Source organism: Botryllus schlosseri, chromosome 2, assembly GCF_051294905.1.
Source record: "Botryllus schlosseri isolate E-star chromosome 2, Bs_hap1, whole genome shotgun sequence".
NCBI classification, from domain to species: domain Eukaryota; kingdom Metazoa; phylum Chordata; class Ascidiacea; order Stolidobranchia; family Styelidae; genus Botryllus; species Botryllus schlosseri.
The window spans coordinates 1446411-1470257 of NC_137237.1; the positions used below are offsets into that span (position 1 = coordinate 1446411).

At 39.8% G+C, this 23847-nt stretch overlaps 2 protein-coding genes across 3 annotated transcripts; both read left to right on the top strand.

The window, feature by feature from the left end:
* The first annotated feature begins 342 nt into the window (after positions 1-342).
* On the top strand, positions 343-16173 carry LOC145432919 (sodium-dependent glucose transporter 1A-like). 2 transcript variants are annotated; one of them, XM_080309755.1, is made up of 12 exons: positions 343-531; positions 4488-4579; positions 5244-5421; positions 5807-5923; positions 6519-6626; positions 8491-8622; positions 10527-10661; positions 12591-12733; positions 13500-13637; positions 14431-14524; positions 14627-14760; positions 15168-16173. In XM_080309755.1, the coding sequence occupies exons 1-12, from the start codon at positions 504-506 to the stop codon at positions 15342-15344; spliced, it is 1476 nt and encodes a 491-aa protein (XP_080165881.1). In that variant the 5' UTR covers positions 343-503; the 3' UTR covers positions 15345-16173. The 2 variants fall into 2 exon arrangements, with proteins under 2 accessions (XP_080165881.1, XP_080165882.1); XM_080309756.1 differs by lacking the exon at positions 343-531 and adding an exon at positions 4358-4377.
* A 2103-nt stretch (positions 16174-18276) lies between these two features.
* LOC145432924 (solute carrier family 60 member 1-like) lies at positions 18277-23042 on the top strand. Its single transcript, XM_080309763.1, has 4 exons — positions 18277-19180; positions 20075-20252; positions 20570-20686; positions 22400-23042. The coding sequence occupies exons 1-4, from the start codon at positions 18896-18898 to the stop codon at positions 22519-22521; spliced, it is 702 nt and encodes a 233-aa protein (XP_080165889.1). The 5' UTR covers positions 18277-18895; the 3' UTR covers positions 22522-23042.
* Positions 23043-23847: the final 805 nt, after the last annotated feature.

Sequence of the window (23847 nt, forward strand, 5' to 3'; positions counted from 1 at the left end):
ACTGTCAAGTAGAAGTAGAAGTAGTCTAAAATCATAACTACTTAAAAAGTAGTGTGAGTAGGCAAAATCTACTTCAAGTACTTCAAAAAGTAGAAGTACTTCGTTACTGACCACCTCTGCTTATAGATCAGACCATTCTCGTATGATCATTGACCACCTTCAAGTCTAAATACAAGCAACGTTTGCAGAGTATGAATGATGTAGCAAGTTAGTCGTTGTTAATTTACATGGATATTATAAATATTTGCTTCGCAAATCACAACGTACGTAATGAAATCACTGACTCTGTGTGCTCAATTGCAAGTGTGCTTGGAGCAGTTGTGTTAACCGAGATAGCAAACACGTTGGGATTTGCTCTCTATAAACGTATTACGACACATAGGAACACATACGCTCAGTGCAGAGGCCAATCAGATATACATTTCAGGAGCTTCGCATTGTCCCGTCACAGAGATTTTCTTTCATTTATAAAGTTCTCAAAGGAATCTCGGTAGAACAGAAATATGAAAGATAAGGATAAAGGAATAACAGGTGAGAATTTTTCTCTATTAGCGTAACAGGTATCGTAAATCCAAATATTATCTCTATTTCGACTCACATCGTAGTCTTACTTAAACTTAACCTAAGTTCATATTATTTTCACGATTTGCGCCAAATGCCACAAGTTGTTTGCATTTCCTGGCGCAGGAATGGCATTGGGGTTAATCCATATTATTATTGACTCAAAACATGGTATTCTACTAAAATGATATAGCGAAACTTTTTCAAGTCTTGGTGTTAGATATTTGACACTTGTCTATCCTCATGCCCGTATGGCTGACCATGGTTCTTGCGTACCTATACATCAGTGGCTATTAATCGTATGTGTCCGTATTAGTGTGCGGGGAGGGAGGGATACTTAGATGGAGAGGACATGTGGCCCTGGGGTCGAAAAGGCCTACTACTAAATCTCGGGTTTCAAGTTGGACAGGTAGACCTACATACCTGACATGGGGTGATTACTTCATGAATGTAATCGATTGCGATTACGATTACTTCTGAATCACGCGATTACGATTACGATTACAGCAAAACCAGGAAGTAGTCGATTACGATTACGATTACATTGGAAAAGTAATCACGATTACTCACGATTACATTTATTTTGCATCTTAGTAGTTATATTGGAAGACAATACCTGGATTGCGCTGAAAACGCCTAGTGAGAAAACAACTTCATTTTAAAAAGATGCGACATTTGCTTGTTACGTCATAATGTACCCATTGCCCATTTTATAAAGGACGATTTATCGCACCCAACGATTTGCATTCTTGCTAGGTCCGCAACTCCCGCACCCAAAATTCCTTAATATGGTTGGGAGCGTGCTCGGAGGGGACTCAAAAGTATTTCGTAAACCAGCATAAATTATAGAGTATTTTCGAGAGATTTCATTGACTTGAAAATTCTCTTTGAGTTTTGCGATTTAAATGTCTCTAGATAGCTTGATTTTGAAATGCATATGTGTCCCCCTCAGGAAATGAAGCATGCATAATTCATAGTAATACGCAATTTTTGTGCCAGTCAATACCGCGCCCCATAGCACCAAAAGACATATGCAGTTTCGGCCAGCATGCGACTCCACGAAGAGTACTACATTAGCCAAAACTTAGGGTATATGTGTCCATTGTCAATAGCCGCGCTGGGTGGGCGTGACTAACAGTCCTGTCCTTCCAATCTGAGCCGATGATGCAAATGCCACTCGGACACCCTCAGAACATTAGACATGACAATTTGTGTGTGCGTCTCACGCAAGTTTTCCTTTTAGTCTGCTACGTTTAGGCCACTACAATATCTTTTGACTATACAACAGACCGGAGGTCACGAATTAACAACATATAATAAAGTAATTATTGCAAGATACCAGACGTTATAATTATGAATTGCGCGCCTCCTGCTCTTCAGGTAAATCTAACAATCGGGGGTTGAGATAGGAGTTAAAATGCCATATAATGCAATTACCAATATTATTGACGAAATTAAATCTTCAACTTGAAAATTGACTACCCAATGGGGGACCAAGACCAACGTTTAGAGTGGGGTACTATTTTGCTGTTTTGATCATGATTCTAGCTACAACCCACGCTGACATGGTATATAAGCCGATTGCTATGACGGCAGGTCCAAATGTTCAGTAAAGAATTGTGAAATAGCGATTGGCGTCCGTTTTGAGGAGAATAATATGAGAATAAGAAAAGGTGGACATAAAATTCTGCCTTCAACTTAATACAGATAATGCAATGCAAAGTGCCATTACGAGAAACGGCAAAAACAAACGGCTCGGTTATGATATATATCAGCAGCTGTTGATTTTTAATGCTTTGTTGTGGAAACAGTAATGTTTTATTTGACGAGTTGGCCTACAAAAATTTTTACCTCTGTCTTGTGTACGTTCGTACCACATGGGCCTACTGCTCGCCAAGCAGCAACGGTCAAACTGCGTTTAACTAAACATAATCAAACACTAATACAAAAGCTGCTATTTTAAACTAGGTCAGTGGTTCCCAACCGGAGGGAATTCCCCCTTGGGGGAATTTTGAAATTTTTAGGGGGGAATCTGGCTTCATGAGGGTTGTATCGCAAGATACACTGGGTTAACAAGGTTTTTAAATTTTTATGGTATAACTGTCAAGTATGAAACTATAGTTCTTTACAAATGTATTACACTGGGTTAACAAGGTTTTTGAATTTTTATGGTATAACTGTCAAGTATGAAACTATAGTTCTTTACAAATGTATGTTTCTTTGGCGGATTTTAAGCTAGGTGGATGTTTAAATGTCTTCCGTACATATTACACCCCCTGATAAAGTGAGGCTCACGAGAGGATTTCGTTAAGCCCGTGACAGCCTTTCGGCCAAATTGCTACTGAGCAGGAACAAGTCAAGCTGAATTCAAAACAAGGCCGCTGGCGAAAATGTTTGCCTTTTTATGCCAACATATGAGCTAACGTGAAAAACATACCAAATTCATCGATTCTACTCAAGGTCATAGCAAGCGGACTTAGTGATTTATTTTTCGTCAGCGGCTACCCGACCGGTAAAAACAGGTCAAATTTAGCTGTACTTTACAAAAGTTGTAGTGCAGTCCGCATTCGACATAGCTCGGACATATCCGAATATGTTTGGCCATATATTGCTCAGTCAACAAATGGTTGTGCGTTAAAAAGCACCGTTTTTTGGTCACATGCAACTTTTTCTTTGGGGTGGGGTGGGGGGGAAATGTATATTGATAACCCGATTTACAGCACGGTGGGTGTTCTTACAATCACACAAATGTACATCGGATATCTAATTACTATGTGTGGATACTTCTTACGCAAAGACGAGGAAAGCTAATAGGCTACTTCTGACGTAATAATGAACAGTGGCATTTGAAAATCAGACGTTTGTGCTCTCAATAACGGGTGTATTACCTCTTTCTTGTTCACTAATGTTCAGTTTATGACACAGTCCTTGTACAAATAAAAAGTAATCGTTCTTTCACAAAGAAATCGATTAAATAAGGGAAGTAGTCGATTACGATTACGATTACTTCGGAATTTTTTCGAATGTAATCGATTGCGATTACGATTACTTGAAAATGCTGTAATCGTCGCAATCGATTACGATTACTAATCGCGATTACCCCATGTCTGCTACATACTAGCAATTAGCCTAACTAAGAGATCTATCGACTACTCGGGACCTATCATCTGGAATGCATTACCACCACATATCCGTGAATTGCCTTATAATAGATTCAAAAAAGCCCTACTTGATCACCTCTTGTCGTTACACTAACACTGTTGCCCTACCTCGCCCAGACATTGCTTCATTGATCATTTGCCACCATTGTTTAATTTTTTTTCTATTTTCCTTTAACTAAACATTTCTTTACAGCCAGACTGTTCAGAGTCAAGTGTACCTGTTTGATGCTGGTGTGATCAGACTAGATGACCTTCACGGTCTTATCGATCATTCCTATCTAATACTGAATACTGTGCATGCATATTTTCTGTACCACCATCACTGCCGTTAGTTATGTATTTTGGTTCGATGAAAAATAAAGACTCTCTCTCTCTCTCTAGCCTATATACCCGCAGATTCCATTGTAATTCAAACAAGAATTTGCAATTATTATTATTATTGGTTCGAATTATGACATCATACTAGTGAAAATAATCCTCATAATCTCTTATATGATTATTTTTAAAACGATAAATTTCACCTTCATATCTCAGGCCATAAGTTATTAGGACCTTAATTTAGTTTGGAACCGCTGTTGTGTTAAGGGGGCGCCCAAGAAAAAAGGTGACGAACCACTGGTGTAACGTGTATACTGCATATCACAGTAATATCAAGGTACTTGTTTTATCTCAAATCATAGTCGCCCAAATCTACTTACCATCCTCGGAAAGATGGTCGTCAAATTCACCACGTCTAGCATTGCAAACGACCTTTTTCTTTTATAGATGGCTCAACAGCAAAAAAAGATGACTCAAAGAAATCTCGAATCTGGGTCGCGACAATGGTTGGGATCATATCACTCGCCAGGATTAGTCATGTAAGTAATCTAGGTAAACGAAGCCTGGTTTTATCTGCCAAACTCTTGAGGGGTAAATGCGTTTCGATTAAAAATTGGCATAGACTTAATACTGATTCGTTGCATCTAGCAATTATTTACCGGAATCGTTTACAGTTAACGCCTAAGAAACAGAGAGATCAGATTTATTCTCGTCTGCACAACCCGAGGTGCGATACAACCTTCAAGTAAGGTTATCTAGTCTGCACCACCGTGATTTTTATCCTCCATGCTATCACCGAATGCTGAGAGGGGTAGCCGCGCTGACCCGGCCGGGGATTGAATCCGCGACCCACTTTGAATCTCGAAGTCTTCGACAAAATTTGAGAAATGACGGCTGATGCATTCAATTAATCATAAACGAATACAGTAACACAGAGTAGGTCGCGACAGTATGTTTAAAATAATGGTCACCTGCAGTTAAGGAGAATATACCTATACAAAGAAGTAAAGAAGTAAAGTGCAAGCGACCGTACGAAACAGTGTAACTAGTGGCATACTCACAGCAAACCAACTAAACTAGGGTAGTGATGCTTACCAACATTTACAATGTAACGCAAAGCCTAATTACTTAATAATCACTGCCGCAGATTACAGCAGCAACAAACGGAATAGCTTAATCTCCAAATCATTGTTCATTATACAGGGCCTATTCATCTCCATTACTGGGCCGACGTTGCTTTTCCTAGCGGAAAACGTAAATACAGACGTTGCAAAAGTTTCCTACATATTCAGCGGACGCTCGGCGGGGATTCTGGTCGGGGCTGCAATTTTCAGCGCCGTTGTGAACCGCTATAAGGAATTTAACCCACTGCTGAGTTTGGGTGAGTAATTATTGGCAAACTAGATTAGACTAGAATCAGAGTCAATGAATTCGCAAAAACTTGGCAATTGAACTAAATTCCCGATTTGAATTAAATTCAACAAAATTCAAATTCAGTTTATATCATCAGAGTTGATCCTCATAAGCACGAGAATGTCAAATGTCTGCACCAACCAAGCTTGGCTCGTTTCGCACTATAGGCTACATTTCTCCTGCAGTATTTCCAAGAAAATCATAAATTAGATTTAAAAAAATGGGAGCGTAGAAACATCTCCGAAATTAGATTAGAATCATATTACCAGAATTTCGCCCTCATTAGCCTAATTAGACGGCTGGGGTTTATGATAAAGCGCGCCTAACCTTCGAATACTTCCGGTACATTCCAGGAATTGGTCTCGGCGTTAACGGGGTGGTTCTGTTTATTACGCCGTTCCTGACGAATCTCTGGGGGCTTGTGATCGCCACTACCGTGGGAGGATTGATGTTCGGTTACCTGGATGCAGGTTTGAGATCGGTCGTATTTTTTAGCCTTAGATATGGTGAAATGTAGAGTCCGAAGTGGTCTGCAACGAAGCAGGTCTACGAAAGACGGTTTGCATACATCTATGTGGTTATGTACTTGACAATTTAACTTTGTGCCAAAATTAATGACTTTTTACACTTTAGATTTGCAAAGTAGAAAGTAGATTAGGGATATGTATGGATCGATTGAGTGAAATTATCACGGAAACTGCGCGAATAAGCACCTGTATCACGGTAACTGAATATACTTTCGAAAAACGCACCTACTTTTCATCAGTGATTTTGTGCCAGTCGCAAAGACACATCCTGCAAGTTCTAAGGGTGGCAAGATAGCGTAGTGGTATGATCCACGGCCGCGGGTGCGAGTCTGACCGAAGCCGACTCCAGAATTCCTACATAAGTGTTGGAAGTTTATTTAGGCTCCACCTCGCCACCTGATCCGTGCAAGCGGTGTCTTTAAAAAGCGTAGAATTGGGCCATGCTATACAAGTCGCAGGTACAGCGTCCAGCACAGATAAACTTCTCCCGAACAGATCTATTGGATGATATTTAAAACGGCAAACTTGAAAATTGCAGGCATGCAAGCGGTTTACTTGCGGTTGTGGGGAGAAAAGGGCTCTCGACCGTACATCCAATCGTTTCATTTCGGATTCAGCGTTGGAGCGGCACTCGCGCCACTCATCGGTAAGCGCAGTTACCGTCTATGTCGGAAGCCCAAACCCAGAAGAATACACATTATTTGCTCAAGCATATATATTTGTATATAGCAATGGTTCTCAACCCTCAATTACGTAACCTGTCGAACCCTTACCCTAATCTGCACTCCTTCCGATAACCCAAAATTTTAGCCGAGTCACCAAGCCAAAACTCTGCCACATTACCAGGCCGTGTTATTTTTGGCATATGCCAAAACTGCCAAAAATAACTTATTTTTGGCATTTTTCGATTTTTATTTTTGGCAGTTTTGGCATCGTCCTCTAAATTGATAGTTTCAGCCTCGAATTAGTCACAAAAACGCTTTATTTGGGCTAGTTTGTCAAAAGACACCACAAAATGTGCAGCATCCACGTATAATCAGTGCCAACAAACACAGAAGAAAAAACCTAACGATTTCATTGGTTAATTATATCAAACGATACCACAAAATGTGCAGTATCCATCGGAATCGGTGCCAATAAGCAAAAGAAAAAGAAAAGCCTAACAAACACGCTCAACAGCTGATTGTCACAGTTGTTGAATAGACTTAAGTCGTTTGCACTGTAGCAGTGCTTCCAAACTCAGGTCAGCTAAGTTTCTCCTAAATTCATTTCTTGCCCAGCGAATCTGGGAAATATCGGCTTCATCAGTAGCCGCTGAGGGAAAGAATGTTGCCAGTCATCCACAAAAGGTTTTCAGAGCTTCAAAATCTTTGGAGGGCCGAACCGGCTTCCATGCATCATGAAAAGAGATCACTTCACCAGTGCCATCGACCTCATCGCGGAAATAATTTTCTTCCTGATCCTTTTCCAGGAGTTTCCTGTGTTGTCTCTCAACACATTCTATGTAGTAGCCCGACTATCATTTCTCCTTTAGTCTACCGATATATTTTCGGAGGACATTTTTTCACTTCAGGTGACTTTAATATTACCAACTCGCATGAAGGAGTCCTGGGAAGGTTAGCTTGTTTAAGAACATTGACGCAACAAGACTGTCTGGCAAAACGAGACTATGCAGCTCAGAAATAGCCAGACAGTCTGTTGCGTCACAATGTTCAACTCGATCACAGTGCAAAAATCGTGGTTGATTTCGGGATTCCAGTTCCATGAGCAGAATATAATTTATATTTTAATAATCAGTACTGTGGCCGCTTCTCATTGATACCCGTGTTATCAGATTTAGCGCTCGACAAGCCGGTCAAAAATGGTCGTAAAATTGCCTTTGGACAAATGGAAAGTATGACGTAAACCAAATGCAGTCAGCCGTTCAATCTCGCTGTGCCCACACCATTTAGGACACCATGCTTTCACCCCTAATGGGTGGGCTGGACCCAGATTAAGAAACCTGCCTTTCACAAACGCTCTTCTCGCTTGTAACGCGGTTCTGTTAACACAACACCATGAACGAAATACACTATTTGGCAGGCCGTGTTATTTTTGGCATATGCCAAAAATTGCTTATTTTTGGCACTTTCAAATTTTTATTTTTGGCAGTTTTGGCATCTGGCTCCTGAAATGCCAAAAATAACACGGCCTGCACATTACTCATAATCTAAAAAACAACACTCTAGAATACTTGTACGCAAATTGATCTGTGTAATGTGCATCAACCACAGTGTTAAAAGAACAATCCATTGAACATGATTTCCCAGCAAAACCAAAATATGATATTGAATATTTGCCGAAAATCAGCGTGACTTCTGATGAAAGAGTCCGGCGTGTGTTTTGGCCTCCCTGTTTTAAATAATAAATAAATAGAAAGTTGAGAATCGGCTTGTTTTGTAAATCACATGTCACATGTCACGTGCGAGTGTGTTTGTTGGTGATGATAACTTTGGTGAAAATATTTCCAGCCCAACCATTCTTGAGAGAAGCGAGCCTGACAGACTCGGGGAGCACGTGTCCCGATTCTGGAAACCAAGCGCTGGAATCGACGACTGTCATCTCCGTTCCCGAAGTAAACACAACCGCTGCAACGCCGGAAGGTATATGCACAATAGGGTGGTTCAAAAGAGATTTTTGTGAAATTTCACTACCTACCCCACGAAATTGTTAGATCGCCTACAATTGAAACGATCCATAAAAATCTGGTTGAATTGCAACACGAGAAGAGAAGATATTACAGCAGAAAATTCTGTACTTACTGAATATAATTCTTTTCAAAGGTCACTGACGACTGAAATTGTTAGGTTACCTAAAAAAAACGATGACGAATTATGCTTAATTCCAACCCGTAGAAGCGAAGTTATCGTAGTAGATGATTTTGAATTTGCAGAAAATGGTATTCAAGGTGGGAAATTCGTTCATTTAGATACGCCGACAAATTGTTGTTCACCACCTATGAACGAGAAGAAATGCGTATTTAGATGTTTCGATCTTTATATTTCCTTTGAATAGAGAAGCATTGCCGTATATTTGAAATGAATTCGACACCAAGCATATTTTATGAAAAGAGAAAGTCACCGTGATATCGTCATTAACCATTTCACCTTGGAAAGTTATTTTAGAACAGTGATTCCCCACCTTTTTGTCTTCATTCCCCACTTGAGATTTATTCTGAGCCTTCATTCACCACTATTCAAAACTTTTGTCATTACGGAGCACCTATCAGCTTGTTTAAGTACACAATACACACAACCACACGCAAGACAATCGCCTATAACTGCAACATAAAACATATTGCGAACCGATACCCGTAACCCTCAAAATTTAGCGAAAGCACGTCATACTGACCGGGCCGGATGTGTTTGTGACGCCATCATTGGTTATCCGTACAACAACACGCAATATAATTTTCGATACATACATTCCAGAGCAGTTAGCTCGTAACGGTAGTTGCGAATGTGTCTCCGTAGATATGTAGACTGCCTCCGTAGATATGTAGAATTCCCCACCGGTTGGGAACCACTGTTTTAGAACAACCCTCATCCACAATCTTGAACAAATATGCGACTGTGATTGACGATGGACATTGGATGAGATCCAATTAATAAACCCTGAGTTTCCGAATATTGACGGTGTATAGGATTATGTTGCTATTCTAAAAAATGTTATTTTCTCGATTAGTGCAGGGGCTCCCATCCAGGGGTTTATGAGTCTTTTTCAGGGGGAAGACATGAAATAACGTGAAAATGTCTCATCTTCATGACCACCCTAATATAACAAACGAAATAAATTGAAATCTAATAAAAATAATATAGTACAACAATAAAGTAAACTTCTTGATCTCGAGTTTACTTTGTTCCCTCCGCGGCCAATCAGCAAGAAAGACATTATCAGAGCAAAACTAGCTTAACCAACACATTAACTGAATATGTCAACCAATTAATGTACTCAGGTTCAAGTTTATTCATAAAATTTCATCGTTTCAAAACATCACAAGACTGCGATACCATGAAAGATAGGAAGTGGCCGAATGACTTGGAGTAGGCCTAGTCTTTGAGATCAGACACCCACCTGGGCCAAGGCGATGTAAATAGGAGGCATGTACAGTGTACACTGAATGAAAGTTAAATAAAATAATATAAATGACAAGCGACAAAATCAGGTGGGAAGTGACGGTATGCGTAATCGATATGTCAGGTCGTTATCCGGTAAATGGTGAGGTCTGACTAGCATTCCTTCAGTAGAAATTGCTTGTTTTTCGACTTGAATGTGGACATGCACGACGACTGTGATATAGCCGACACTATCGCCTTTGTAATGTGTTTATCATTGGATCTATACCGTTTACCGTATAAACTATCGATTCTTAATTGTCTTTCAAAATGTTGAGAAAATAGAGTGACCATTGATTTTGCAAGGTTTTCTAAGGTGGTCACTGTGTAAAAAAGTCAGGAATCCCAGATTAGTGCTTTAACGATTTTCATATGTATACTGACTTTTGCAGACTTTTACTTCAATCCGGTTAATTGGTGTTTCGTGATAACCGGAACGTATACCATCATAATCGCCATCATCATGTCAGTTCTTGCTCTCATGAACATTGAGGGCAAAGTGGCCTCTCACAACGTGGAGACTACAGGTGAGTTTTACGCCTCTGCAGTGTTCGAATAATAAAATCGAGCACAGCACGCGCATTAATAAGGATGGCGTCAATCACTGTAAGGTTCTGATTCTATATGTGAATATGTAAACACAATTTCTAGGAATTAGAACATAACTGTATATTTTAGATTGACAAATCTTACCTTTTCAGCTCCGCTTAGAGCAGGGGTTGGCAAACTACGGCCCGCGGGCCGCATGCGGCCCGCAACACCGTTCTGTGTGGCCCGCGTGAGTCAAAAGAAACCTATTAAAAATATTGATAAATGCTTACTAAAAATCGAATTGCATTAAATTTTTTAGCATATTTCACCATGATATTTTGAAGGAAGTGGTTCTCAAACTGGGGGGCGAGGCCCCCCTAAGGGCGTGAAAGCATCTGAATAATGGCGCGAAACTGAGATCAACTGAGAAAAATTTACACCCGATTCGCATTTGTCGCTCTGTATTTAGTATGAATTTCATATTTAAAAATCATCCAAAGTCGCAGCCTTCCATGTCATCAAACTACCCGCTAGGTATGCTAGCATCCTGGTTGCGTTTTGTGATATGTCGATAGGGGGACGCGATATCTTTCACCATCATAAGGGGGCATGTCTTGCAAAGTTTGAGAACCACTATTCAAAAGTAAATACTTCCTATATTATTTTTTATGTTTAATGTCTGGTGCGACAGCCCGACATTAAAGCTCACGCAGTTTGAAAGGTTTCAACTGCTAAAAATCACAGAAATCCTAAACGAGATTGACGTAATACGGATCACGGGTGTGATTTCAGATTGGCCACTCCAGTTTTAATTTTTTCAGTGATGTGGTTATAAAAAACGATTCGCGCTTGTGTTAGGTAGACTCGTTCTCTGTATGCGTATAATTATGATATTTATATTTTATCTACACACACTAGAAGCGTGTTTGAATCTAACATGCTTATGATGCCGTCAGCATTGTGTGTCCTGGAACTGAAACAAAAGTGGAATTAGCAAATCTATGAACAGATCGCTGCTGACAGATTTAAATTTCAATCTTGTTCTAAGAATCGGGACCACCGACTTTCATCTCTATAGTTTTGACAAATTTGGTTATTGAGGTCTGTGAAATCTCGCCACTTTTTCTGGCGCATGTACGATATCATCAAAGCAATGCTTGGTTTGTGTTAAATAAGCATCTCCATGTCCTCACTATATAATCAAATACCAATATTGCGTTTTCGTTTATAATCCCATTTTATATAATGCGGCCCGCGAATGGATTCTGATGTTGAATGCGGCCCGCGAGATCAAAAGTTTGCCCACCCCTGGCTTAGAGGAATTAGCAAAAAGCCGTCTTGAACTGTTTGGAATTGTGGTTTGATGAGGTTCAATCTCGTTTTCCTCTCTTTCCATGCACGTCCATATCTGCATAAAATATGGCCGATGTAGCAGCGGTTAATCAGAGTCAGAGTCGAAAAACTAGACAATGTCCAGTATTTTCAAATTAGATAAGAATTTGAATCACCTTATACGAAAAACACAACAAAAATAAAGTTCAATTCACATCAAATCGCAGTAAATTTTCATAAGCACGAGAATGACAAATGGTAAAAGTACGTACACCAATTAAGATTGCCGCGTTTCGTATACTATGCAGTTCTCCTGTAGCATTTTCAGGAAAAGCAGAAATTAGCTTGGTATTAAAATGAGAGCATGGAACATTTCACACATTAGGTTATACCGACATCTTTCCCTAATTATTGTATTTAAACATATAAAAATATTATAGGACTATGTCTAGTTCCGCTTTTAAAGCACTGGTGCGTAATTTACCACCAAGAATCATGCATCCACTACGCGTATTTATCCAGATGACAGGACGCAGAATACTTGCAATGTTGTTACTATTTGCACCCAACTATACGGCCGCCTTGTATTTTAGAGTCGCGACCAGAAGAGCCGCTTAAAGATGTGTGGGTGTTCTTCATTCCTCTCTGCTTTTATTACTTTTGTTGCGTATCGAGCGAGATTGTTTACCAAGGATATATTTACGTAGTAGCGCTCTGCTCTGATCTAGATTTCGATGTAAGTGAATATTGAATAGTATGTTCATATTGAAATGAACCCGAATATTTTCGGCTGACACTCGTCAGGGGAAATCGTCAGCAACTAGTAGAATTGGAAAGAACATTGTAAATCAACAATCATATCACCAATATACAATGCTCTTTCCAATTCTCGACTAGTTGCTGACGATTACTCATGACCAGTGTCAGCTGAAAATATTCGGGTTCATTTCAATCTGAATATAATATTCAATTGTATATTAAAGTTCAGCACCTCCAAGAATCTCGTTATGCGAATATTAGCAAAGAGACTCTTATTTTGTCAAGAATGTAGTAATTATATCCTACTTAATAACGGTGAATGATTAACCGGGGACCCTCTTGCTCTTATAATATGACAGAATGACCAGAATTTCGAAAAAGCATAAAAAGGCCATGTTAAAATATTCCCGCGAAATATCTTCGAGTTATTATTATCCCCTATGCATCCGACTTGTTTCTAAATGTTTGTCATGAATACTATTTCTGCTCGTGAAATATAACACCGATAGCTTGATTTGACTCTTTCATACAAAGTTATTGTGCGGCCTATCAGTACACTATAGGCTACCCACTGCTGCAAAAACATGAGAATTTTCAATTGGAGGAAAGCGAATATGAGAATTAAGTTTTTACTCATCATCTTTCAGACTTGTTACGAACTTGGCCAGTAAAAGTTTCTCTAGTTAAACAATATTTAAAGCAACTGTATTGTTAAGATTTAGTTAATTCCGACCTCTTTGTAGACCGACCAGGCGTCTCTCCTAAACTTCACTTTCTGGACTGGGTTCATGATCGGTCGAGGTTCTGGTATATTTTTGTCGAATTACTTTAAACCCGGCACGATAATCGTTTGCGATTTGATTGGAACTACAACAGCGCTGGTAAGCGAATCTCAATGTATGCTTTAGTTTGTATATGCCATCTATGCTGCGACATATATGTGTGTCCAAGTTTTGAATTTATATGTTATATGCATTCTGACAGACAGACAGACAGAATTTTGTTTCCAAAATAAGAGAACTAATTCAGTGAAATGGTGGACATCGATACGACCATTGGGTCATATAAGTCATATTATACATTCATATACATATGCTTATGCAATAACGATATATTTGAATGTAATATGCATATTATGTATTTATATATCCTATATATGCGTATCTATACACTGTCGACACCGCTTAATTCGGACAATTTGGTTCCACCTACGTGTTAAATTCTCCATATACCAATCTGTTCTACAAGATGCGCACTGCGCACGATTGTATCCAGTTCTAATCGACAATGAAGCTGGCATGGCTTTGTATGAGTTCATTGTAATCCCTCATCCAGTGTTTAATCGAACGAAGTAGGCTACTGTTTATTGTGCCATAACGCACCGATAGCAATTGCGACCGTGTATCCGAATTAAGCGGATAAGTGACAGAATTAACCGCAGTTTATTACGTGCAATTGTTACTTTTGTCCCATTCCTGAGCATTTTGACCGAATAAAGCGGTTGTCCGGGTTATCCGGTGTCCGAATTAAGCGAAGTTGACTGTATCTGATTTGGCGAATTACTGGTGCCATTCAAATTCTACGGAGCACGTAACCAAACAAATGGCATACAATTCTACGGTTCGGCGATTGCTGATATAACCTCAAGATGTGAACTTGTAATCTCAAATCTAGACGGTGATGAGCATATGGGGTGAATACATACCATTGGTGACGTGGTTGGTGACCTTTTTCCATGGGCTTTGCGTCGCTACGCTATATTCAACTGGTAAGTCCGGATTGACTTATTCTGTTGGTTAGATTATGGTAAGATATTGAGTCGCAAGACTCAAGCAAATTCGGAAATTTCAATAATAGCAACCTACCACAGGAGTGTCCTGGACGTCGCAAGTAACAAACATGGCTGTCACCTATATATTTGTTTACAACATTGGAAATGCGATTGGGGCAATGACTATGATGCCGGCAGGCGGTGCCCTGGTGGAGAATGATCCATTTTCTGTAGTAAGTTGACTTGTACGTCTAAAATCTATATTTTGGTATCACGACGCACAGACCAGACTTGGACAACTAGACAATTCTCGTTGTTTCATTAGAGCGAAAAGCCGGTAATTTAAATATAATGTAATCTCTGAAATGTTTCTATGCTCTCAGTTTAATTCTAATGACATTTCTGGCTTTCCTGAAAATGCTGCAAGAGAACGTTATCGTGCGAAACGACCCAAGTACAGAAATTAGACATTCTCTTGGTTACGATAACGAAATCTGATTTGATTTGAAATGGAATTTAGTTCAATGTTCAAATGTTTGCGAAATCAATAATTTTAAATTCAACTCTTGGACATACGAGTGCTATTGTTGTGCTAGGTATTACATTACATTATAATGATATGAATTATCGAGATATTCAGATGTACCTTGTCAACGGAACTTGCGCAGCTAACATCGTATTCTTCGGATTGATGGCATTGATTAGCAAAAAACGGAAGCAAAATTCTGTTACCGATATTCTCGCAATAAAGAGAGAAGAACACAACGCTGGATACGAAAAAGAAGATTCCGAATTCGATATTGCCACCTCATTCTAAAGATATATGATTTCGACTCTGCTCGACGAATATGAGATTCAAACTAGGAAGCTGGTCCTTTTCATATAGAGCCCCGATAAGATAATATCAACGATGGGTTTCCTCATCTGAATTAGCTTTGTCAGGAAATATCATCTACAGCTGACGGGCTTCTAAAGCACTGCAACCACGTAGAATGTCTGCTGCATAATGCTTAAGCAATGCTTATATATATATCTGTGCTATGTATTTCAGTAAGATTACTAATTACATCATGTAACTGCGGCATACGTGTAGTTACTGAAGTAATATTCAGCAGTTAAGAATGGTTTTCAAATCGCTGGTAAAGACAAAGGACAGTATTTTACAAAACAGGCCAGATTCTGATTCATGAGGTTTCATTTCAAATATATTCAAAGGTTTTCCTATAACCTCAGATGCACCAAAGCTATTTAACAAAATAGATGTTGTACTCCAATGGACAGCATGTAATATGGGCTATTAGCGGACTATTATGCATAAATGCTGTTAACATAATAATATCAAACTCTATGTTAGCCCACATCATGATATATGAAGTCGCGTGTGCTGTGCTATGCTATGGGCAATCTATGAATTTGTGAAAGATGTTCTTAATATATCTTTCGGACGGATTCAAAACATTCATTTCAGAATTTTTCATGCTGAATAACTCATCTACTCGATTCGTCCGCACTACACGATCCCTGACAACATGCCAGTAACATCCACGAGATAGTCACGCAGAATTTAAAAATGTGTTTATATGAGCAACATTTCGTGTGATTTATGTCGTAATTGTAGTGCTGATAAACACCATCATTGATCATCATATGTTTAGTCGTCATTTCGGAACAGCACCAGGTCCTAACACCGAGAAGAAATATTCAAGAAATGAGGAGAATTGAAATTAAACTCTCTAATTACAGTTAGAACGTATCTTGGAGGTACAGAATTACATTATACAATTGAATAATATATTCATATTTACATAAACCCGAATATTTTCGACTGACACTCGTCAGGGGTATTCGTCATTCGTCATTCATCGACGAAAAAATTCCATAGGTGGTCAGGTCACAGAAGTAGATTCTATTGATGGCTCGCATACTCACAGCAATTAATCTGAGGCGGCTGATTTCGAAATTCCAACGTGCATTTTAACGATCAACGCAAAATGCCGTGACTGGTTGAATTTGGTTGAAATAATCTGCTCTGCTTACTTTAAGGCGGAAAGTTACTGAATCACGTTACCAGCGAAGTGGTGTGGTCAGAGAGCAATCAATGCATTCACGGAAAGACATTTGTAGAGAGATGACGAACGCTGTCACTGTTTATCACTATTTACATCGGACATTAACATTCATTGAAACGGGAGCCCCGCAGACCCCCATTTCGCGTTATTATTAGCAACTTAATATTAGTGCGACATATGGAACGGAAGGTGTCCAAACAACAAGCAGAATTCTTTGGAATAAGACACCCACCTGGACCCTGAAGTGTCAATAGAAGCATACATGCTAGATGAAAAGAAATAAGGTATAAGACAGTGCTTCTCAACCTTTTGTCTTCGCGGACCCCTTTCGGACCGTCATGGACCCCGCGGACCCCCACAAAGTTTAGTTAAAATTGAGCTGAATTATCTTGCAATCGTCATATGTCTTGGGCAAATGAAAACTGTAGGTCAGTGATAAGCAGCAATAAAATGATCTCTCTTGAACAAAAGATCATACTATTTCATGTAGAAATTTGGTAGACTTCTATTATTTCAAAGCGAATTCTGCAACTGCATTTTTTTTAAATACGTGGTAGTGTCTTGAAAATTCGATTTGATATAAACGAGTGTCGAAATCCAATTCCATAAATATAGGTCGTGGCGAATGTAATAATAACGCGTAACGCTTCCGACGACAACTCTGGGTAGGGTATGATCGCAACAAATATGGCAGCAAAATTGACAAAACATTTTTTAATGAACATATAACGTCGAGCCTGGTCATTTCTATCTAGCGGCTTATCTGGAAGTTATTATGGAAAAGGGTTGAGTATATCACAGGAGAAAATGGATTTTTGTAAACATTTCAAAGTCACCGTGATTGACCTTACTCATCCAACTTTTCCCCACAATTCTCAACAAAACATTTCTAAACAGCAAAATGCTTGTCTCGGAAGGCTATCGGCTATTTAGCAATTAAAATGAGTCTGCATCGTAGGATATTTCATCTCAGTTGGCCATTCTATTCATGTGAGCTCTGGAGTGTTACTAATAATAAAGCGAAACTGCCTCGTTCTTTTCCGAATTAAAACCATACAAATTAGGTTATCAACTACCTCGAGGCTTTGTGGGCCCCCTGAAAATGCTTCGCGGATCCCCGGTTGAGAACCACTGGTATAAGATGAAAATGAATAACGCATGTGTCGATAGGCGAGATTGACATGTCAGATCCGCAATTTTGTGGTCTAGATCAGTGGCTCCCAACCTTTTTCGACTGATCGCCCCCTTTTCAAGCTCAACACCGATCATCGCCCCCCTAATTTTGTGAACCGACAAATGGGCATACAAACTGTGATCACCGGCGGGTTGACTAAAAAAAAGGTCAAATTTTCGGCTCGATGTCGAATTTTACACTTACTTTTGCAACTAAATTTTCGTGGATTGACTAAAACAATTTCTCCGATTTTACTCCAATATAGCCGTTTTAACGCGTCTTCGCCACCTGTCGCGCCCTACGCTATTTTCGCCCCCTGTCGCCCCCTTTATCCATTTTCGCCCCCTATCGCCCCCTTCGCCATTTTCGCCCCCCTAGACCGCCAAATCGCCCACGTTGGGAACCACTGGGCTAGATAGTATTTACAGCTGTGAAGCGGTTAAAATCAAGAACCGTCATACGTTGGCAGTGTTACGCCAGCGCGATTTAATCCGATTAGTCTGTAGCGATGGATTGAAGGACTGCACGACTTCGGTAACTTTTCGCGATTGATATGATATTTATAATCAGCGGATGATTAGCACACTTGATTTAATTGATTAGTTGGATTCATTGATATGTGCTTGCAATGGTCCGTGAACATGTAAGCATGCGACACAACGACATGAGAAACTTAGGAATACGACACTAGGGCATGCGACATTCGATTCAGAGTTGGAAAACTAGGGAAATTTTCAGTATTTCACACTATAGATTCGAAGTATGACCACATAATTTTCTCCATATTATATTAAAATTAGAAATACTGAATTCGCAAAAACTTGGAAATTGAGGTAAATCAAGAACAAGGCATAAACACAACAAAAATCAAATTCGGCTCGTATAAAATCAGAGTTCATTCTCACAGGTATGAGAATGGTTGATGTCTGTACAACATGCTTTGCTCGTCCTCCTGTAGCATTTTCAGGAAAATTAAAAAAAAAACAGATATTGGATTATTATTAAAATGAGAGCATATAAAATCATTTCACAATAAATTAGATTGGAATAAGACTACCTGCATTTCGCTCTAATTATTTCTAATTCTGATTATAAAGTTGATTTAAGTTTTGGTTCCGGTTATGGATGGGGTTAGGGCTAAGGTTAGCGCCAGCGGTAGTTTTGCTGTTACAAACTCACATGCTCCAGGGCCCGTTGTTCAACCATATCGTTTTCATCGTGTCGTACGCTCCAGTGTTCGAAGCTGTTGCATTATCATTCGCTGCATACTCATGTGGGGCGTGTGGGCTGCCTTTGATCGATAATTTTTGGCAATCACTCTCGACAGATCTGGAAGCAAGCCAAAGGAACACGAATACTCGATGGGTGCTGACGTACGTGTCAATAGCCTCGCTGATGAGGATGTGTCACGTAGGTACAGAATATCTTTCCGAACGCTTCGAAATCACCTTCTCGAGGACTTGGCATAGAACAGTGGTTCTTAACCTATAGGAACCTGCAGAACCCTAAAGTTAATCTGCAAGAATCCACAAACCGCCTTAATAGAGAAGAATGGCAATAAACTTTCAATACATAACTATAGAATACTAGTGAACAAACTGAACTACTCAGCAATAACATTGCTATAGGAACAGGGCCATTAAACAAGATTGATGTTCGAATAAAATAAAATGATGATATTGAATATTTATGGCAAATTATCGTGACTTCTGCTGCGTGAGTCGTGTGTGTGTGTGTGTGTGTGTCTGTGTCGTGACCTCCTGCGATCCCCATAGACTCGCTTAACTAATCCGTGCTTATAAGAATCACTGCAACAGACAATCGGTCGTCTTTTTGCCTCACTTGGTATTCGTCTCAACCCCAGATTTGAACGGATACGTCGTTTGATCTCATATAACTGATATCCAAAGCTAGTCAAAGTATCCATCGTTAGTACTCAAGTAGAATCGACGTAGTAAATTTCTATTCAAGTACAAGTTGAAATAGTGATTTCCAAGTAAGTATTCCAGGCGTAGTTCTGCATAAAAACACTTACAACTATAGGGTTACCATATTTTGAGATCTTAAAAGAATTAAAGGACAATTTATTCACTTCATATACTTTATACACAAAATATTAATGATTACTCCGACAAGTAGAAGTAGCCTAATTCTTTACTGACCGCGTCTGCGGGTATCTTTGCGATTTCGGCACGTTTCGAAAATCGTTTAGTAGCCTACCTCATTCTGAAAGTTTTGTTCATTGGTGCTGCTTTTTGTTGAATATGTAATGAAGGCAAGAAAGACCGATTGTGATTACTTCAGGGCCTCTTTATTTCGATTCCTGGACCGACTCTTCAATTTTTGGCGTTGATCACGGACTCCACGGTCGAGAGAATTTCCGCAGTTTTCAGCGGGATGTCGATTGGAGTCTTTTTAGGAGGGTTACTTTACAGCGTGCTCGTATCCAAGGCCAAGGACTTCAGGCCCATGTTGACTTTAGGTAAGAGATACAACGACCTCGAATTTTGTGGATCGATGACTACACGACAGCCCAGAGCATTGTCATCAAGTAGAATGAAATCGGTATGGCCGAAAAAATACCAGAGTATCATTTATGAGAAGGATAACAGGTATTATATTCTCCGTGGGGGCATAACGGCACATATTTGAGCTTTGTCGTAATGTACTCTGTTATGACGTCATAATGAGTGTAACTCGATTACTCGACTCGAAGCATCATATACGTGATTCAGAAACGAATCACTCAGGTACTCGACTTTGCCCAGCCCGAGCCGTGAACAGCAAATTGCATTTCAGGCCTTGCAACGATGATGCTCGGCTTTATCATGATCTGTACACCGTTTATCCGTTCAACAGTTCTGCTAGCTATGTGCCTCACATTCGGAGGAGTCATGCATGGATACGGCGGTACCGGTAAGTTTGACCTCAACGCCCCCAAGATACGCCTTATAGAGAGAGAGAGTCTTTATTTTCATCGAACCAAAATACATAACAAACGGCAGTGATGGTGGTACAGAAAATATGCATGCACAGTATTCGGTATTAGTTAGGAATGATTGATAAGACCGTGAAGGTCATCTAGTCTGATCACACCAGCATCAAACAGGTACACTTGACTCTGGACAGTCTGGCTGTAAAGAAATGTTTAGTTAAAGGAAAATAGAAAAAATTAAACAATGGTGGCAAATGATCAATGAAGCAATGTCTGGGCGAGGTAGGGCAACAGTGTTAGTGTAACGACAAGAGGTGATCAAGTAGGGCTTTTTTGAATCTATTATAAGGCAATTCACGGATATGTGGGGGTAATGCATTCCAGATGATAGGTCCCGAGTAGTCGATAGATATCTTAGTTAGGTTGCTATTGGGTGGGGGTAAGTAGATGTTTCCTTTAGACGAGGATCTCGTGTAATGGGAATGGACATGTTTAGCAGGTATGAAAAAGTCATCAAACACAGGAGGCAGACTATTGGAAAAATATTTGTGAACAACTTTTGATACTTCGAAGCGATATAGTTCATCAACTCGCAAAATTCGATGCTTACGGTAGTAAGGCGATAAATTGGTACGTAAAGGTACAGATGAGATCAGCCGTATCGCACGGTTTTGCAGGGTTCGAATTCTGCACAAAAATGTTGTGCATGCATTTCCCCATACTAGGATTCCATATTGCAGATGAGAGTGGAAAAGAGAGAAGTAGATGGTTCGTAGCACTGATCTGGAAACCAAAGATTGGAGACGGGTCATTATTCCCACACACCGAGCTAGTTATAGTTAGAGGTGGTTACGGTAGTCACATTAGTATTTGAGAAAAAGTAGCGCCTTTAATTTGTACTCAAGTTACAAATACTTACAAGTTACTTTGCGTCTGAAAAGTACTGAAATAAGTATATTTTCATTAAGTAGATTTCGTCGAGACGTCGAATTTACTTTTAGTAATCGATTTAAGGTGGTTACTTTCGGAATTGCATTGTGCGTTTTCACGATCACGCAAAATATCCAACGACGAAATAAATTAGATTTTTTGAAAATACGATCAGTTACGGTAGTGAAGCGCTATTTCGTCCAGTCTTTATAACATATCCCAAAGCGACTTTTTACAAAATGCTATGTGCAAAAAGACAGCTGTTTATCCTGAAACTGTTTAAGTAGAAGTTGGAGTAGTAAAAAAACAGAACCACTCTATAATAAGAAGTGCAAACAAACAAAACCTGAGTATACTAAATAATAAATATATATTAAAATATATATAAATGTGAAAGTATCTCTAGACGTACCTGTCGACAACCATTGCCTTTAGTCGAGTCTAGTACCTCGGAGGATTACAACGCACACGCCCTCCTTTAGGAATATCTGTCCTCACTTTTCAAGAAATCAAAAAGGTCCCCCAAGGACGCCCAAATGTCACCCTTTTTGGGATTCGTCCTCCTCAATAGCGGAATACGAAGTTCGACGGCAGTGACGACAAGAGTGTCGTCGTTTTCGGATCTCGAAACAAGGCAACCCTATTTGATCAGTGTATTGAGTGGTGCATTGGATTCTCAATTTCGTTTATTGTTTCACTGTAGTAGGCTGCATGTTACCAATAAGGCGGTAAACGAACTTACACATAATAATTTTGATCGACAGGCATACAAGCCGTGTATTTGAAGAAATGGGGAGATATCGGCTCGCGTTCGTTTGTTCAACTACATCATTTCTCCGGGGGGATCGGCATGTTTCTGGCGCCACTTATCGGTATAATGCTATGAAATACGCCAATGAACCGAAACAAGCCATTGAACTATACCTTAGAGCTGGACACGGCAATTCGGTTGCTCGAATCCGAAGCGAGTATCAATCGCAATGATACGAAATGAGTAGAGACAGGCCATCGATAGAAATTATACGTCCCCTTTCTCCAGAAGTTATTTCACCATAGAGAATTATAGTCTGCATACCTTCAACCCGCGGCGAGACCTTTAAAACCTATAGCTACTTCGCATCACAACATCCAACTGCTTAAAGCATTCTCATGGAATGGATATTTTTGTGAAAAAGTGATCGATTCGCAGCAGCGTTACGAATCGCCAGGAAAGGGATGGCGTGTACGCGAACCTTTTTGAAAGGTTCTGCGTGAACGCAATCGTGAACCTAATGACGTAACGTGACGTTATATTTCTCATTCCATTCCAACCCTACATTTTAGTGAAGTGCTGAAGTAGTTGATTAATGTACTGTACACGATACCTAGCGACGACTCAGGCCCTTTATGCCACAATGCTGAAGTACACTATACCAGTGGCTCTCAACCGCCGGTCCGCGGACCGGTGCCAGTCCGCGACGACATTCCTCCTGGTCCGCGAGGTACATTGCAATTTTATACTTCAATTACAAGATGTAATGTTGAACGCTTGTCCAATGATAGAATAATTAAAAAATCAAATTTTAAAATAATTCAGAAGTTCGTGAGGTATCATTAGGGCTTGAAACATGTTCGATTTGACTTAAAGTTCAAGACGTGTTATTTGACGAGCAACAAGTACAGAACAGGCACGAACTGACTCATCGCTAAACAGCGCAGTTTGCGCGATCATTCGTTTTCGATTCATTCATTTTGTGTTGGACCGTAACTGGGGCACCCGAAACCGCCCAATTGGAGAGGGGTCGAGCTTTAAAAGTGCCGAAAATTAACTTGCAAATGAACCTAAATCATAGCGTATTTTTCTGAAACTTTTTGCAACATTTTCAATTACTTTTCGCGCTTTGCGCGATTTAGTGTCACTAAATATCTTGCTTATTAGGTGCCCTTCTCCGAGATATAGGCCTACGCATAATTTATAGAAATAGGCATTTCGGCGTCAGCCATTACCGCGTCACGACGTACCAACCCCTAATGAAGTATAGGCTAACACGGAACTCCGAAGTGTGTGCCGAAAATTCGGCGGCGAGAAAACCAATTCAGTCACGAATGATCGATAATATTCGGTATTGCTGCGATTAAGCTACATAAACTCTCTGCTTACACCGAGTAGAATGAATGTGGTCACAAGTACAGGTGAAAACATCCACCGAACTGTAGGGTGTGGGGGTGAATC